The 18,736-nt window shown below is 33.0% G+C and overlaps 1 protein-coding gene across 1 annotated transcript; it reads left to right on the top strand.

The window, feature by feature from the left end:
• Nucleotides 1-9,083: 9,083 nt before the first annotated feature.
• Nucleotides 9,084-14,277, top strand: LOC7491116 (GTPase LSG1-2). Its single transcript, XM_006378919.3, has 7 exons — nucleotides 9,084-9,427; nucleotides 9,500-9,601; nucleotides 9,707-9,793; nucleotides 11,050-11,143; nucleotides 12,061-12,117; nucleotides 12,598-12,677; nucleotides 12,767-14,277. Exons 1-7 carry the CDS (start codon nucleotides 9,192-9,194, stop codon nucleotides 13,917-13,919), a joined length of 1,809 nt encoding a protein of 602 aa, XP_006378981.3. The 5' UTR covers nucleotides 9,084-9,191; the 3' UTR covers nucleotides 13,920-14,277.
• The last annotated feature ends 4,459 nt before the right edge of the window (nucleotides 14,278-18,736 follow it).

Below are 18,736 nucleotides of genomic sequence, written 5' to 3'. Positions count from 1 at the left end.
ATAGTAAGTTAGACTTTTATTATTCTAGGATTATTCATCCCCTTACATTGAATTGTTCAAGTCAATGTTTAAAAGAGTTTTTTTGCTTCAATCCATTAAGTTTTCCATGATTTACACTTCGGTCATTGTGTTTTATTTATTTTATTTTTTGGTTCTAAAAAATTATGTTGTTATAGTTGTCGCACGTGTGCAGCGTTGTGATGATCATCCTTCTAAAGTGGGATATTTGTGGTGATGGGTGTAAAAAACAAAAAATCTCATTTCTTATAAAAAAAAATGGATTAGAGTCGTCACCTAGTATTTTGGTCATTATAAACCTTAATTGGTCTCAGAGTCTGAATAAAGGGATGATTGTGTATAGGGATGACATATCACCCCTAGTACACTTTACCTATGGTAAACTACATTGTTTATTTGTATGATATAAATTAAGGTATTGTTGTGTTTCCTAATCGTTGGTCTGTCTAAAGTTTAAGAAAAGTCTTTCTCAATAAGAAGGTCCTTATCTTATTAGGGTAAAACCTAACTATTCTAATGTCAAAACATATATATTTTGTTTTTGTATTTTTTTAATATCAAGAATACGTCTTATGTATAAGTTCATAATCGTTGATATAAAGATAACAAAATAATCGTTTTGGTATTTTTAAAATGTAGACCAAGTTCTCATGGATTTTATAAATTAGTTATTAAATCCAAAAATACATACAAAGATATCAACAAAAATATTATTTTTTTTAATTTTTAAATATGCTAAATCATGCCTTGTATTTTTTTTTTTATTATGTATGCAAATTTGATTTTTTTTTAGAGACTTGGTCATATGCACACAAATAAAAATATATTTTTTGTATTTTCTTTGAATAAGAGAATTTTGATTTTTTGTAATTTTCTAAAAATTTTGAAGAAAAGAAGATATATTTAATACTGGATTAGCATCTTATAGTATATGTTTATAGCCTAAATATTAAATAAAATTGTTGGAAAACATGTGAGGGACCTAAAAATAATTTTAAAATAGTCCTTGAATTTTTTCAGAATTTTTTGAAAATTATTTGGGGTCTGTTTGGAAAAAACAAAAAAAATAAAAAAATAAACATTGATAGAAAATCAGTAGAATGTATTTGTCAAACACACCCTTACCCAAAAATCATAGGCTTAAAAAATACCTTAAGGCCATTTTTGACTAACACGTCTTATGAACAAAAAATATGTTTTTCCTTTGCTAAAATTTCATCCAACCAAACGTGAGCTTATGTTGATTGGCTCAGTCCAGCCACATGGGCTAAACTTCCTGCCCCAAAGCCTAGGCCAAAAAACAGAACCCAAAATCAGAAAAGAAAGAACAAAGATCGATAAAAGAAAAAAGTCTTGAATCTCGTTGAACAACACAAAAAACTCCAGAAACTAAAGTGCAATTACAATCCATATTACATTAAACAAAAGGCATATAAAGATGTAATATAAGAAACTAAGACAAAATAATGCATCAAGCAACGACAATGAGCTCTAATATAGACAAATCGACCCTAACAATAAAGAAACTGATGCAACCATGTTATTCGATAGTTTCACCCACATTTAACTAGTGTTTTGCCTATGTTTTATATATAAAATGCCTTGATATTCTTTGTTTTATATTTTGAAGGCACTTTTGGATGAAAGATGCAAAAAGGAGTAAATTGGAGATAATTGGCAGATTTGACCTTCAGTCGATGTTTTGTGCAGAGCGTGAGCTCTAGAGGTTGAAATGAAGTAATTCCAGTGGCATTAAAAAGCTAACATACATATCTTTCTGTACATCTAAGGCAAGAAAATAAAATAAGGAAGAGCATGGAAATCGTAGCCTTTAAAGTCAAATCTCGCAATCTGCTAGTGTTGACCTTTGTCCATTCCAACTTGAATATCTGGAGCTACAGAAGTCCAATTGATGCCAACTCAATTTTTTTGGATTCATGACTCAAAGTTATATAAGGGAGATATGATTTTTTAAAGATGACATCTGAATTCTGCCAGCAAACAGGTTTCGTGAAAAAACGAGTCCAAATTATGTTCCAAAGCATCTAAACCGATATCCAAGTTTTTATTTCAACAATTTAGCTCCTCTAAGTCAAAGCTTGAAGATTTCATGTAAGGCTATTTCTCCATTTTTAGGAAAATAGTTATTGAAGTACTTAAATGTATACAGTCTACTTAATGGAGGACTATTTTGTAAAATAGAGACCTAGGGTTTCCTAGGATATAAAAAGAATGAGAGAAGAGAAGGGGGGCAGCCAGCCAAGAAAAGAAAAACGCCTCCTTCCTCTAAGAAACCCTAAATTATGCATTTTTCCTTCTTTTTGATTAGTTGTTCAACAAACATGCAAGGCTAAACACTTTTTCTTGGCTGCAAGGACACGGAAACCTTCGGATTTCAAGAACTGTGAGATTTATTTTACCTTTTCTTTTCAGTTTATATGATGAATATGTTTGTTCTCCTATGCTTATTTTTCTATGATTGTTTATTTTAATTGCTAGAGCGGACTCTAAGTTATTATTGTAGACAATCTATTGCTAAGTTTGATATCAAAACCGGAGTTGTGGTATATGAACTTGTGAAGCAACTGAGTTTAATAATTGTGGCGGATCTATGTTATTAATCTTAGGGAGAACATTCAATCAAATCAAACATAAACTGCGGACAGTTATGTTTTCTTGATTAATCAACTTATCTAGTTCTTAAGGCTGCCATTGAATTAAATTACTAGTGCGGACACTGTGGTTGTTTGATGGTTAGGGTTAGTTATACGGCGGATCCGTTAACTAACCAATGTTAAGAAGAGATAAATATTCAGAATATAAATTGATGTTTCGTTTCCATGATCAGTTCTGATTTCTGTAGGTGGATGTGTGCTTGTGACCAAGGTTTGTTCTCTTGATAATTTTCTGATTTTATTAAATTTCGTTTGATAGTTTTCTGTTTTCTTTTGCTTTAGCCTAGATAACGTCCAACCCCCCCCCAAATTGCATATCATCTAGCATAAAAATCTGACTTGAATCTTCCTCGTGGGATCGACCCCTTGCTTGCTCTATACTATCTTGTGTGTTGTGTTTGAAGTTAGGGTAATTAATTTGTGCGACCGCGACATCGCAACAGAAACCCTAGACCCAACATTCAAAAAAACTTAAGGATCAATTGATCCAAAATAAGCTTTAAGATGATCAAATAAAGTTGTAAAATGATCATGTATATGTTATAGCTTCGATCAAAGCTTAACATGGAGGCTAAAACATCAACACCCGAGAAGACCCAAATCTGGGTTCAAGAACATTCAAAACTAAAACCTAAAAATTCATCTCTAAACCTAGAAAGAGCAACAATAAGCTTAAACCCATAAAAAAACATAAAACCCCAACAATGAGGCCAAAACCTAGTAACCCTGACTTGATCATACTTATGTATACTTTTACAAACATCAAAAACATTAATAAAACGCAGAAAATTAATGTTATAGTTCTTAACTCAAGCTTCATAACAAGCATATTCTGAAATATAATAATCTGAGAACATTAATTTTCCACATCTTTCAAGTTTCAAATACATGAACTCATGCTTGTTATGACCCAGAAACACACCAGAATAACAAAAATGCAAGCCTAAAGTTAAACCTCCTAAATGATAAAAAAAAAAAAAAAAGTAATCAAACTAGTAATAAAACTTAATAAAACACTTCTTAAGCTAAGTTATATCATTATATTAACATTCATAACACATCAAACATGTTAAATCACGGAATATAGTGATATCTTAAACACAAATACGTATTGCATCTAAACTAACAACAACAATAACAAATACTCAAAAATAGATCCAAACATGGATTTATAAGCTGAAAAAAAAAAGGGTGTGTGCACTCATTGAACTACACCCCTCCATCAAAGTTTGAGAGTATACATTGTAAAGATGATATAGCTTTCTTTTTTGGATTGTTGGTTTCTTTCCCTTTGATTTTAAGCACATTTTCACCTCTAACTAGTCTAGATTTTATTCCTTCATTCTGTCTTAATTTGGTGTCCTATTTTTCTAGCTTCTCTTAATCACTTATAGGATTTATTTATTAGTTTTATAGGTGTTTGTTTTCTTTCTTCTCCCCTCTTTCTTTTCTAGATCCCTTCCTCAAAGAGTTATTGCTATTTTATAACAAAATCCCAAAAAAACCTATTGCAAAACTAGGATGGTTTTGCACAAAAAATAAGTGGTTTAGGGAAGATTCATGCCCATCCTTTCCTAACCTCCCTAGAAAAAAAAAGGATTCTAATTCTTTTGTCATCTTGTGAGTTCAATTTGATTAAAAGAAGACAACCACGAAGTTAGTCAATCAAGATAGTTTTTCTTCTTCAGTCATGGTTGATTGAGTGTACTACTTTGACGAGGTCATCATGAAAATTAAGAGATAATCATACCCTTGGTCTACCTAAACCATGTAAAGGGGATGCAAATATACCTTTAGAAACAAATTACATTCGATTTAAAGACCCAGAACTCTATATTCATTGCTTGGACTATTGGCATTTGATTAGTTTTAATCTGTCAATGTAGAATGATTGATTAGGGATAAGATCTTGTCTGATTTGTTGAAACAAAACATTTGATGGGAGTGGCTTATTCTTGTAAAAAAGATGTTTCTTAGTATATTGGTGGTGGTTAAAGCAGTTTGGGTAGTCGAAGATGTCACATTCATTCACCTGAAGGTGGCATCCCGATCAGCCTTCTCAGCCGGGTAAGACAATAAAACAAGGACAAACAATGTGTCACTCAATATATTCATTAAAAGTGAATGACATGTTGTCTGCTTAAACCCTAAAAATTAAGTTTTTCTAATTGAGATATGAAAAACTTCAATTTGTTCCTTATTATTTCAATTTAAGCTCAAGCATTCTTCATTAAGACAAAATTAACTAATTTTATACAATAAGGCCCTTACTGAAAATCAATTGAGATTCTTCAAGTACCTTTTACAAGGTAGCCCTTGGTTTCCAGTTTGTTCAATTCAGTCCCTAATTAAGCCTTAAACTTTGATTTTCTTCAATCTAGTCCTTGGAAAGATTTGGTACGGGCCTTAACGTTGCACGCTTTTTCAGAAAGATCTTTGGCCTTGATTTTTTTAATATGGTGTTTAATTAGCTTTCATACTTTAAAATTCTTGCAATTGAACCATTGATTACACCAATTTGGTCTTCAAAAGTTTCAATTGTGTCCCTAATCTTTCAATCTTTGCAAATTGATCTAAAATAGGCCTTCAAACTTAGTTTTTCTTTAATTTAGTCCTCGATTAAATCCTTAAAAACCATTGAAGTTTAATTAAGTCATTGAATTTAATTAATTCTTCCAATTTTGAGCCCAAATTGATTTTAGACTTCATTTTTGCTTCAATTAAGTCGTTAATTAAATCAATTAAACCTAGTTTAATTAAGTCTTTAAACTTAATTAGTTCTTCTAATTTTGGTAAAATCAGATTTCAACCTTGAAATTTGTTTAAATTAAGTTTTTCTTCCCATCTTGTCAAAATACCTCAATCTGACTATTTCACTAGCAACTTGGTTTATTATAGCTCAAAGGCTTATCTCTTCGTATCTCAAAAATATTTTTGGATTTTTTTAATAAAAAAAACATTCAAGTTTTATAAAACAAATTTTGGGGGTCTAAAATTGGGCTATGACAATAGTTTTATATATTAGGGTGTGTTTCTTTATGCATGCTTTCATATATGTGATTTGGCAAAGATTTTTCTTACATTACATTAAATATTTCTATTAACAAAATATAATTTTAGATTATAGTTAAAAATAAATTGAAAGAAGAACGACAATACTGATAAAAGAAAAAAAAGACATAACAACCTTTTTTTTCTTTTACTTTTAAAGAGGCGCACTTTGGCCCTTGTAGTTTTTAAAATTTTCATTTTGGATATAAAAACTCATTTCTCTTATATTTCATGTAAACCCTCTGATAAAATAATCTCATCTTGATTTAGTAAAATAAAATAAAATACAATGGATGTGGAGAAATGATTAAATTGAACAAATTAATTGGATTAAAAAAGAAGTTATTTAATGAGAGGGGTAAAACCAATGTCTTGGTTTGGAACTGGTGCCCTGTGAATGATTTGATGGTTGGACCAGTGTCCTGGTTTGGAACTAGTGCCTTGTGAATGAGTTGTTAGTTAGACCAGTGTCCTGGTTTGGAACTGGTGCCCTAGGAATGGACGACCATTAAAATCAGTTATTATTGGACAAGATTGGTGTGTTAACAAGTGGGAGATTATAGAAATTAATGATATATGAATTAAAAGCAAATTGTTAGTGTAATAAAAAATGTACTAGATCATCATAATTAATTTAGTCATGTTTATGCAAATTAATATGCAGGTTCATCTCAGCAGCGTAACCCTTAAATGATGCATGAGTGTTCCCTCTGTATAGTCACTTAAGATAGTAGGAAAATGGAAGAATTTTCTTTTGGGTTGTATTTAACAATACTTCTAATTTGTATGTATAAAATTATGTATTACTATTTTGTTAAAACTTTATGTAGTAATTTGAAATTTAGAATTTACATAATTAATGGTTATCTCTTAATTTTTTAAAAAAAAACTTCCTTGGATTTTTTGTTCTCATTTTTAACTCGATGATTGTGTGAATTTTATCTTAAAAGCTTGGGGTGTTACAGTTTGAGAGTTGGAATGATTGGAATGTGTATGAGCAATGAATAATGGATGAGTACAAGTGATTTGTCGATAACTTGAGACCTTCCGGTATAGGGGAGACTCTGCCGAAATTTTAGTAGAAATTTTAGTGAACTTTGTATGAGTTCAGCAAAAATAAAATAAAATAAATTTTTACCATGTTTTTCCCTTTTTTATGATTGATGTGTTGGTTTCGAAAATGAGGATGCTACATTTGAGTTCCTGATAATTGAGAGAGGTGAGATAAAAACACCAATTAGAGATGGGTGAGAAGGGGAGGAGATGATACACATCAAGCGAGGTCCAAATTTGACCTTAAAATATCCACTAACAAGTTTTATGAGATCGGACATATCTCTCAAACCGTATATTGAAACAAGCAGAAATTGTACAAGTTGATACTAGACACATGAAACTATATTTTGGTTTATTATCAAGACAAATAGAGTTTGGTAACATATTAGTTCAGAGGGGTAAAGTTATTAGATAAATCTTGTTAAATATGTCAAAGTAGACTTTTGTGTACTGTTTGGGACATATATGGAGCTAAAGGTGGAATTTTGTTGCGATTCAAGTTAGTCTGGAAACTAGACATCTCAATATTTTCAACCATATATGGTAGGCCCAATAATTCATCGAGACGAGAAAGAATAAATTGTTTGAAGTTAGGACTGAAAATCAGCCAAGAATGTGCGAAAATTAGAGATTCAGACTACTTGGAAGAATTTTGGCATAAAAACTTTTTTTTTATTATCATATTTTATTTATTTATTTAATGTTGAATAATTATTTTTAATTTGGGTTTATTCTGGCTCATTAGATATTGTTTAGGGGTTTATTTCATTATTGAACTTATGATTAGTTGATTACTAGTTTAGACACATTAGCTTGCAACCTAAAAGCAATCCATTAGGGTTAGTTAGAGGAGACTATATTATGTTTTTTTAGCTGCAAATTTCAGCAGCAAGTTGAAGAATAAACGTGACTTTTCCTTTTGTTTGTTTGTTACAAAATAACCTTTCTTTGTAGGGATAAAGATCGTACACTGACTTATAGAAGATTAACTAGCTTTGTGGCGTCATTTGCGTACTTAGGATTCTTAAATACAAAGTTATCTCTGGGTCCAAGTCTTTTTTTCCAATACCTTTGGTTTTTAGATACATGGTTACCTCTAAGTTAAGGTTTTATCAAACCTGATTTTTTACTTTTCGGGTTGTTATCTACTTTGTTGGGGGTTGTTTGACCATATAATCAAGAGATTCGCATCAAGAGCCTTGGCCCAGCCACAAAAAATACCAATCTTGATTTTAATGAGTTCATCATAAAGACGAAAGTTTCGTAAAAGTGGTTTGAGCCTTTAATTATGCTAGAAAAAGTAGTTTGAAATCTAAGAAGCTTGTTTCGATTTTTAGTTTTAATGCTGATTAAAACATGTCATTATGTTAGGAATGGGGTTATTTTTAGGTTCACAAGATATCTTCTTAGTATTTTTAAGTGAAATCATGTTGAAATTTGAGTTTGGAGGTTCAAATAAATTGGGTTCAATTGCGCGAGCCTGCCTTTCCAAATCTAGACCAATAAATATAGCCTTTTAGTTCTAAATGCGTCTGAGCTTAACTGTACTAATCCTTTCCTATTATTTTGTTGTTTTAGTTTTTATAATATTCTAAAATAAAATTATTTCCAAATTAACCAGCTATAATGATAATTTTAAAAAATCAAACAATGATACCACATTTTTCAAACAAGATTAGAGGTTTTTAATAGTAATGCAAGTAATTTGCTTAAGAATAATTATATATGAAGTAATATGCATATTGTTTACGTAAATTTCTCATAAAGTATAAAATATCTAATTTTTTATTGTTAAGCTTTTATATAATTTTCTCAAATTAACTATTCTTTATATTCATATAAAAACTATCAAAAAAATAATTGTTTTGCCTTTTTATTTCATCTTGCTTTTCAAATTATTATAATTCTTTTATTAAAAAACCATGTTAGAAATAAAAATATATGTTTTTATATAAAAATAATCTGGTTTTCAGGTATCATGGTGAACTTTTTATATAAATTAAGTAAAATATACACCGAATTTTTCTTTTTGATTAAATTAAGTAAAATATTCATTAACTGAAAAATGAAAGTCGAGTATAGCGAGGAAAATTTTAGTAGTAGTATCTATAAGAAAAAGAAAACTCATTTGGGTGTATCTTGTTGGACCTGCGCTTCATTAGCCGAACATAAAATAAAGCCTGTATACTTTTAGGCCCAGCCCATGTATCTCTAAGGTCCAGCCGTCCAAGGTCACTCCCACGTGAGACCTTACGTTTACCACTGCGCACCGTTTTCGGCTCCCACCGTCTTCTCTTTTAAGAACACAATCAAACACCCTGCAAACCCTGCAAAACGAAAACAGAAACGGTTCAAACTTGGCCGGAGGCTAAAATACCGGAGACCAAAAAAATGGGAAAGAACGAGAAAACACGACTTGGAAGAGCACTAGTAAAGCACCACAATCAAATGATTCAAGAATCCAAAGAAAAAGGCCGGTATTACAAATCACAACACAAGAAAGTTCTCGAATCCTTCACTGATGTCACTGAAATAGACGCCGTCATGGAACAAGTCGACGAAGGGGAACTTTTCTCCTCCTCCTCCTCCTCCGTCCACCATCCCGTCCCCAACCTCCTCATCAACCTGTAAGTGATTGATTTTGTGTAATTTTTAATTTCTTTTGACTTTTGTAATTTTTGTTTTCTGGAATTGAACAGGGACACGGGGTCTGGAGTGAGTGATATGACGGCAGAAGAGAAGAGAGAGAAGCAGAAGAAAGAGGAGGCGCTGCATGCTAGTAGTCTTCGAGTTCCTCGCAGGCAAGTCTTTTTATTGATTATTTAACCTATTTCAACTTTTTTATTTTATTTTTTAAAATTTGATTGCAGAGTTTTTGAGTAAAATGTAAACTTTGTGTTGTTTAGGCCGCCGTGGAATGCTGGAATGTCGGTGGAAGAGCTAGATGCTAATGAAAAGCAAGCTTTTTTAACCTGGCGGCGGAGTCTTGCTAGGTTTGTTCTTTGATTTTGGTGTTTTTTTTACGCGTCATTAATAGTTAATCATCGGTGCAGGAGAGGTTGCTTAGGCTACAATAACTGAATGTAGATACTGTCTAGAGTTTCCTGTTAGTAATCCAATTATGCAGTAGCTATCTTGCTATCAATTGTATGCAAATCTCATCCCTATAATCCGTTCACTTATTCTTAGCAAATGTGTAGAGTGGTGTAAAACTGACCTTTTTCCACATGAGCAAATAGATAAATCACCGGCTTTGCTTACATTTAGTCATTGAACATTTTATAGTTGTTGGATTGAACCCTGTATCCAGAGCTTTGGGTACAGTATCATGACATTTTTTTGTTACCTCTTCGATCTGGATTTCATATCTCTTCCATGAAGTTGGTTTTGATCTAGTTTTGCCATGCTTTTTTTTGTTAGCAATTTTAACATGTTCATCATATTCTGATGCTATCGGTGCTCCTCAATTGATCATCTTACAAGTCTCATGCTTGCACCATCTATGTTGAATCTTGGACCACTTTTTCATGACTCTCACCATCTATATTGAATCTTGGGTCACTGTTTCATGATCTTGTTTCTTAAAGATTTTCATCAAGCTCTGGTTATTCCGTCCTTTGTCAACCTGTCGATGTCTGTGCTAAGGTTTTTTCTTTTCTATCTTTTGCCTTTTGCAAGACATAATATGCATATCTAATTAGCTTGAGGGGTGTGCTAGAAATGTATGGCTGGATATAGATTTCATTAGACTGATTGTTGGAGAGGGTATATTGACTGTTATTAATTTTGTAAAAATTGTCAAATGGGATGATGTCTGGTTCACATGTGGAAAATACTTATTTTGTCTGTCAAGTTCTTTGTAGATTGAACTTGAATCTGATTGATTGTCTTTTTCACTGTGAGAATGTATTAAACAGGATTTTTGTTTTTCAAAAGAAAAGTATATACAAAAAAAATTGTGGGAAGTAAAATGGGAAGGTGGCCTATGCTACAAGATGATGTTTGTGGATTAGTCAACCCAAATTCTCTTTTATCTTCAACTTAGCCTGATGTTGTGAATTGTGACAAATGAATAGTAATTGGATTAGATGGCGAAGCCTTAACCATATTGAAAGACATTTTACGTTACTTTTTCAGTGATTAGAGATTCTATCCTTTTTTCTGGTCTATTGAGTAATTAATAATTGACTGTTCCCAAACATTCCTTTGTTTTAATGCTCTTTTGTTTTTTGCATGGTTATTTCTTCAGCCTTGAGGAGAATGAGAACCTTGTTCTTACTCCATTTGAGAAGAACCTGGATATATGGAGACAGCTTTGGCGAGTGCTTGAACGCAGTGATTTGGTAAGCTGATTGTTGTTGAATCACATGATATGGAATAACTTAACTTTTCTTTTCTTGTTTCTTAGTTATGTACCTTATATATATATATATATATATGAACAGCATTACACACTGGAGAATCACATATCATATGAATATAAAAATATGAAACTGAGACTATCGAAATTATAAGAACCCTTCCCTGTAAAATGCAAGCAGTGCGGATACTGTCCAAGCGAATGCCTTAACTGTTCAGGGTGTCTTGGCCTTAACACATTTGTTCAAAGGAAACTAAATTGTGATCTCTCTCTGCTTTTTTGTGTTTTTTTTTTTTTCTGGTCAGAAGAATCTAAGGTTCAAGATCCCTTATGTTGAATAAGAGGTGGGTGAGTTGGGTGCTCGTTGTTGAGAATTAGTTGGACTACTATAGAACAGGCAGTGGGATTATACATATAATGCCATGAGAAGAGTGCAAAATATGTAGGATTTAAAAACAATTTGATCAATGACTGTCCAAAACAACTTTTTCCCTAGGCAGTTACAAGATGTCATCCTGACTGCTCTTGGTTATATGCTTGGTTAAAAGGGCGGTGGTGATGTTTTTCAATATTTAGAATTTTCCGATAACTTCCATTACAAGATATCATCCTGACTGCTCCTTCATGTGTACTATGAGGGTTGGCACATCTCTTTTATTTAGGGGTTGGGTTTCTTACATAGATTGTCCATTCTCTTTGACAATGATATTTTTAATGAGGCAATTCTGCTAATTAATGTATTTAACTTCCCTAAAAATTCTTTTGCAAGATGTCATCCTTTCTGTAAATTGTTGTATGTATGGTTATGAGGATAGGCACAAAGCATTTGAATTCCCTTACATGTAAACCTTTCCTTTTATGCTATCCCATGGAAATTTTGACGTGTTTTGTTCTTTTCAGCTGGTAATGGTTGTTGACGCTCGAGACCCCTTGTTCTACCGCTGCCCTGATCTTGAGGTAATATATACCTTTGCTTTTTATGTAATAGTGTTAAAATAACTTGACATGGCCAGGAGGATGCTTTGTTAAAAGAATTGGAATGTCCAGGACAAGCTGCAATGTTGAAAGATTTAAGTGACCCGTGCCAAGATAATAATATTGGTGTAGGACACTCCCAAATTAAGGGAAATCCCCTTGACATCGAGGAGTTTGATATGGGATATGTATCCTTTCAACAACTTGAGTCCATTTAGTTGTTGAAGAGGCATAGTCTGTTGGTTTAAAGCACATTTCTAGAACAGTTGATGTTGGACATTCATTGGACCTCATTAAGAGGTCATAGATAATTATTAGATGGAAAATTAAAGAAGAAATTATTAGATGTTGACAATACAGTCAAACTTTTGCATGACTTCTTCTGCTTCCCTTCTTTATTAGCTAGAAGTTTTATGCTAGATGGTGCAGTGCAGCATGAGTTTGGTATTATGTTTGATGCAGGCATATGCACGGGAGATTGATGAACACAAAAGGACCCTACTCCTTGTAAACAAGGCTGATCTTTTACCTTTTTCAGTCAGGTAACTACCCTAGCAGGTCTCTGTTGATGTTACTTGATTCTACCTTTCTGCAATCTCTTAAAGTTTTGAGTTACTGGCTTCAACCACAGGCAGAAATGGGCAGATTATTTTCGCCATCTTGGGATTCTGTTTCTATTCTGGTCAGCCAAGGCTGCTACTGCAGTTCTTGAGGGGAAAATACTACAGGGCCCCTGGAATGAACAAGCTACCCTGCAAGAGATGGATGACCCTGATACAAAAATTTATGGAAGGGATGAGCTTTTGGCCCGTTTACAGTCTGAGGCAGAAACAATAGTCAGAATCAGGAGCAAATCAGTCTCCAGTGGCTCAGGCCCATCTAATTTTCAGTCTTCTGGCGGAAAGTTTGCAGGCAATTCAGCTCCCAAGCATGTGGTAGTGGGTTTTGTTGGGTATCCGAATGTGGGTAAAAGCTCCACAATCAATGCCTTGGTGGGCCAGAAGCGAACAGGAGTCACCTCTACTCCGGGGAAGACAAAGCATTTCCAAACACTCATAATGTCTGAGAAGTTGACCTTATGTGATTGCCCAGGATTAGTTTTCCCTTCCTTTTCAAGCTCGAGATATGAAATGATTGCTTCAGGGGTGTTGCCAATTGATCGAATGACAGAGCACAGGGAGGCTGTGCAGGTTGTAGCAAACCGAGTTCCAAGGCGTGTCATTGAGGATGTCTACAAAATAAACCTGCCAAAACCTAAGCCATACGAGCCTCAGTCCCGGCCTCCTTTGGCATCAGAATTATTGAGGACATATTGTGCTTCTCGAGGGTATGTAGGATCCAGTGGATTGCCTGATGAAACCAGAGCTGCCCGTCAAATTCTGAAGGATTACATCGATGGGAAGCTAACTCACCATGAGATTCCCCCGGGAATATCTGATGAGGAAGGAAGCGATCAAGATGATGCGGGTTCCAGCTTGTCCGAAACACACCAGTCAGATTCATCTGATACTGAAAACCCAGCTGAAAATGATGGCAAAAATACACCTGCCCTTGAGCATGTGCTGGATGATCTTAATTCATTTGACATGGCCAATGGACTTGCCCACAAGAAGGTTACCGTTAAGAAGCCAAGTGCCTCAGCCTCAGCCTCGCACAAGCATCACAAGAAGCCTCAGAAGAAAAAGGATCGATCATGGAGGATTGAAAATGATGGTGGTGATGGAATGCCGGTTGTAAGAGTCTTCCAGAAATCGGTGAACACAGGTCCTCTCAAGACTGGGTAAGGCAACAAATAAGCGCAGGTATTTATATTACCTCCCCCTTTATCATTCTTGTCTCTCCTGTCGTTGCTGCATATGTATGGTCGACGGCTTGACGCCTAGAGGTCAGCTCTGTGACAAAGAGGGGCAAGGAAAAGGAAAGAGTAGCTTGAGCACTAGTGTTATCAAAGTCTGTAGAGCTCCTGCGCGTCTGCAAAAAGCGATAGATTGATTATATTTCTATGATGCGAATTGGTCGTAAAATACTTTTGTATTTTGTACCCAGCCTCTTATGCATTTCAACCTCAACGTTAATTTGTTGGAAACAGATAGTGCTATTATATGGTGTTTTGCAAGGAAAAAAAAAAACTATTTTAAGTAACTAGACTCTGAAGATTAATTGATGGATTTTTTATTTTATTTTAGTTTTTGACTCAAGAACTCCACAATATTTTTGTTTTATTCATCAAAAAGAGGTATTATTAGAACGCATCTTTCACATTTGTTCGATTCATCTAAAGGAAATAAATCTTTCGTTGCATCAATTACTAGTATTTTTTTTTTATACATAGCAAACACGTATTCGGTTGTTTATTATATAGTGTAGAATAGTTAAAAATCCAAGTGAACTAAACCCTAACACTAAATACAAAAACTTTCCAAAATCTCAAGTTCTCAATGACTTTCCAATTTTTTTATTCATGAATGCCTTCCCCCTGCGTTCCGCGCCGTGTTAATGGATGGGTTCGGCCTAGGCTTCAATTCTTCCTAACTGCATAATACTACTAGGCCATGGTAGACCCATAACTTGATTTTGATCGAATGACTAAAGGGCTTAAGACAGAGCCTAGTGGATAGAAGACTCCAGTCTCCGAGGGGACAGACGAGGCTGGAAACAAAATCTTTAGATCATGTAATATTATTAACATTAACGTTATTAGTTATGAATTATTAATTAAAAGGAACTAAAAGAGAAAGAGAAGTTATTGTACTCCAAGAAACATTTCACTATTTATTGGAATTGTGAAATGACAACTATCCCCGACTCAAAGAACCTTTGAGCTAGGCATTAGGGGTAAAGTTATCTTTTTATAATTACAAAATTATCTTTTACAAATTATATAGAATTAAATTGTTTTTTTTGTTTTTTATTGCACATTAAAAAAAAAAACTAAAAGAGAAAGAGAAGTTACTATAGTCCAAGAGACACTTCATTATTCATTGGAATTGTGATAAAATTGCCCCGACTTAAAAAAACTTTGGGCTAGATATTAGGGGCAAAGTTGCCTTTTCACAATTACATAGTTGTCTTCTGCAAATTGTATAGGGTTAAAATGTCATTTCTTTTTTATTGCACAGTAAAATTACTAATTTAACCCTAAATAAAGAATAGAATACCTATTACTAAGGGGCATTTTGGTCTTTTTCATTTTTTTCAAAATAGTGTAATTACTTTGATACCCTCAAAAAATTAATCAAAATAACTCTCTCACAATGGTTTTTTTTATCATTTTATATTGGTTTTATTGTAGATTTGAAGGTTAGTCGAGGATATTTTGGTAATTAACATATATTAAATATTATTTTAAAAAACCTAGCTACGCATGTGGGGTTGTTCAGCTACCAAACACTACTTTCTGTGGTGACATTTGAAAGGTCTCAGCATCCCCAACGTGATGGGACGACATATGCCCCAAACACACCTCAAGTTTGACGTCAACGACCGTTTTTTTTCTTTTCTTTTTCTTTTTCTTTTTCTTTCTCTCCCTCTCCTCCTCAAATTTAGCACCAACACCTTAAAAAAAATTCAAATCAACCCTTTAATTTCTTTTTCTTCACATTTGATTCTTGTCCTTTTGATTATTTTTTTTTTATTTTGAATAAGCCATGAAATTACAAATGTTTTCAATTCCATTCCCTTTTTATTTTTTAATCTTTCAGATTTGATCCTCATTCTTTTTATTACTATTTTTTAATTTTCAATAAGCTATAAAATTATAATTTTTTTTCTAATTTCACTCTATTTTTATTTTTTTATTTTTCAAATTTGGTTTTCATTCTTTTGATTACTATTTATTTTGTTTGAGATTATTTTTTAGGTTTTTCTTTCCTATCAAATTTGATCCTCATTCTTTTTATTACTATCTTTTTTCCTTTGGAAAGTTTTTAAAATTAATATTTTTTTCATGATTTCATCCTTCAAAATTAAATTGGTTGGAAATTAAGCTTATTGTTTGATCTCCTTTTAAGGATTTCAGGGGTTGTGAGTTTTAGAGATTAGATTGGGTTTAGAAGGTTTGCCCGAGTTGGCTTACTTTTTTTTCTGCTTTTTAAAGCTATTTTTTACCCTATTTTAGAGTTTTGCTTTATTATTTTTTACGGTTTTCCTTCTATGGGATTTCAAAGGTTAACGTTGATTAACTTTTGTTTTTTTTTTCTTTTTTAAATTGATTTATTTCAATTTTATCCTTCAATATTTAATTTATTTAAAATTAATCTTCTTACATTTATTTTCCTTTCCTTTCTATTGAGTCATCTTGATCATGTACCCATGGTCGCGACGCGGTAGGTAAACTCATAATTTTTTTTTCATTGTTATAAGGTTAGTATGACTAGAGTTACCGGTTTCAAAGGTTAACACAAATTGACTTTTTTAGGTTTTTTTTTTAAATTAAATTATTTCAATTTAATCTTTCAACATTTGATTTATTGGAAAATAGTCTTCATACTTTTTTTCCTTTCCTTTTTATTAGGTTATCCTGGTCATTTTTTCAATTTAATCCTCCATGGGTTTTTTTCTATTAAACTTGATCCTCATTTTTTTAATTGCTATATTTTTTTTTCCTTTCGCAAGTTTTTTAAATTGATATGTTTTCACATTTTTATCCTTTAAAATTAAATTGGTTGGGATCTAAGCTTCTTGATAGAACTCGGTTTAAAGATTTCATGATTTCCATGATTGCGAGGTTTGCGAGTTAACCCAAGTTGACTTAATTTTTTTCCATTGTTATTTTAAATTAATTTTTTTCATCATTTAATATTAAATTGTTTATTAATTAAGCTTTATGATTTTATTTAATTTGCTTTCGAACATGTTATCTTGATATCACGATTATGTCAGAGATTCCTCATCTTGACCTGAATGGGCTGGGATTGAATTTTCTTAGACCTTTCTTAAATTTTATAGTCGGGATTTATGTTAATAGAATGGAAATCCACATTGACAAAGCCTCTGCAAGCATGTCACGTAGCTGCTAAAACTGGCTGTCAAAAAAGCACTCCCCGGAGTTAATGTTGCATCATACACAGAAAGGTCTAATGTGTGTCTTCCTCGTTAATGGCCAACTGATGATCCATGTGTCATATTTTAACTTTTTAATTGGCTTTTATTCGTTTATGTTAAATGACAGAAAGCTGGAAGCTTATGCCTTGTCAGGATATGGAGACGAGAAGGAGCCACGTAAAAAATACGTGAACCATGCATAACCCTATGATAAACACATCAATCAATTCATCATTAGAAACCTATATTTGTTTTCTAAATTACTTTGCAAGCAACAACACCCTTAAAAGATTCTGACAAGAGATCAACTATTCTCAAAGCAGCAGCTCATCCATTCCCATAAATTTATGTCCACAATCTACAATATTCTGCAGATACTCCATGTTCCAACAACTGACTAAAGCTCAACATAAATGGAAGCATGACCAAGCAAAAAAAAAGAGGAGGTAATGAGAAGAAGTAGAACCCAGCTAGAGTATATCCACAAAACAAACAGCCCCGCAAAACCAACAAGAGAGCAGTTTCTGAGAGACACCATGAACACATTCAAACCTGCATATCCAATGAAAGTTACAAGAAAAACCAGGAAGATGGCCTCAAGAAAATCAGCAACGAAATACAAATAAACCAAAGTAAGCTCATGAAAAGAAAGCAACACAAGCTGGGCAAAAATAAGCACCAGAGGGGAAAATGGTATGAAATAAAACCAAGAAAAAATGCAAATGAACCTCTCTACACTATCCAGGATAAAAAAAAAGACGTGAAAACATAGCAAGCTCAAAGGCAACAATAGTATGACATATTATTAAAAAAAAAAAACCCAATAAAACAGGATTTGAAATGACAGAAGAGCAAGCAAAGGTCGACCAAAAGGCATCTAAAAAGCTAACCAAACTAGAACAATAGCCAAAAGAACAAAACTTTTCCATAACCAAAAGAGAGATCAGGAACCAAAATCCCCAAACCAATTGTCCATATATAAAAAAATGTATAATCCTACCTAATAATCCGCAGCTCTCCCAATGATGTCAAGGACAAGGACTCTCCTAGACCATAGAAGAAAACTCAAAGAAAGAAGCGCAAACAACTCCTGTGAGCTAGCAACCCAAACCGCAGCCACAGCAAGAAGCAGTGATTGAAAAGGTGCACCACACAGAGAACCAAAAGTAGCCAGAAGAAGAGAAACGCATGCCCAGCCGAACATCCTCGAACCTAAACCACACTACAGGGGTGTCTTGACTCGTGTTTCAACTGGAGTTTTGTAAAATTTTAAAATTTTTTAGTTTAAAATTATTTTTTTATTATATTTTTTTTATTATTTTGATATTCTAGTATATACAGTCTTGATCACACAACACAGTGATTTACTCACAAGTTTTAGAGTTTTTTTTGGGTTAATATTTATTATTATTATTATATCTTGGCCACAGCCAACTCTCACCCCAAGTGTATTTGTCAGGCCAGATTAATGTTACTTACCTCACGTACCCTATCTTGAAAGTGCATCACACTTCACATCTACAAACCCCACATGTATATACCCTTTCATTAAAATTAC

The sequence above is a fragment of the Populus trichocarpa genome, chromosome 9 (genome assembly GCF_000002775.5).
Source record: "Populus trichocarpa isolate Nisqually-1 chromosome 9, P.trichocarpa_v4.1, whole genome shotgun sequence".
In the NCBI taxonomy this organism is placed as follows: domain Eukaryota; kingdom Viridiplantae; phylum Streptophyta; class Magnoliopsida; order Malpighiales; family Salicaceae; genus Populus; species Populus trichocarpa.
The sequence above is the reverse complement of the archived record's forward strand: the minus strand, read 5'-3'. Positions and strand labels throughout refer to the sequence as shown.

Excerpts from the sequence above, each read along its gene's own strand:
- LOC7491116 (XM_006378919.3), top strand. The coding sequence starts at position 9,192 with ATGGGAAAGAACGAGAAAACACGACTTGGAAGAGCACTAGTAAAGCAC. Across the intron at positions 9,794-11,049 it reads TGGCGGCGGAGTCTTGCTAG|CCTTGAGGAGAATGAGAACC; the intron begins GTTTGTTCTTTG and ends TTATTTCTTCAG. Across the intron at positions 12,678-12,766 it reads CTTTTACCTTTTTCAGTCAG|GCAGAAATGGGCAGATTATT; the intron begins GTAACTACCCTA and ends CTTCAACCACAG.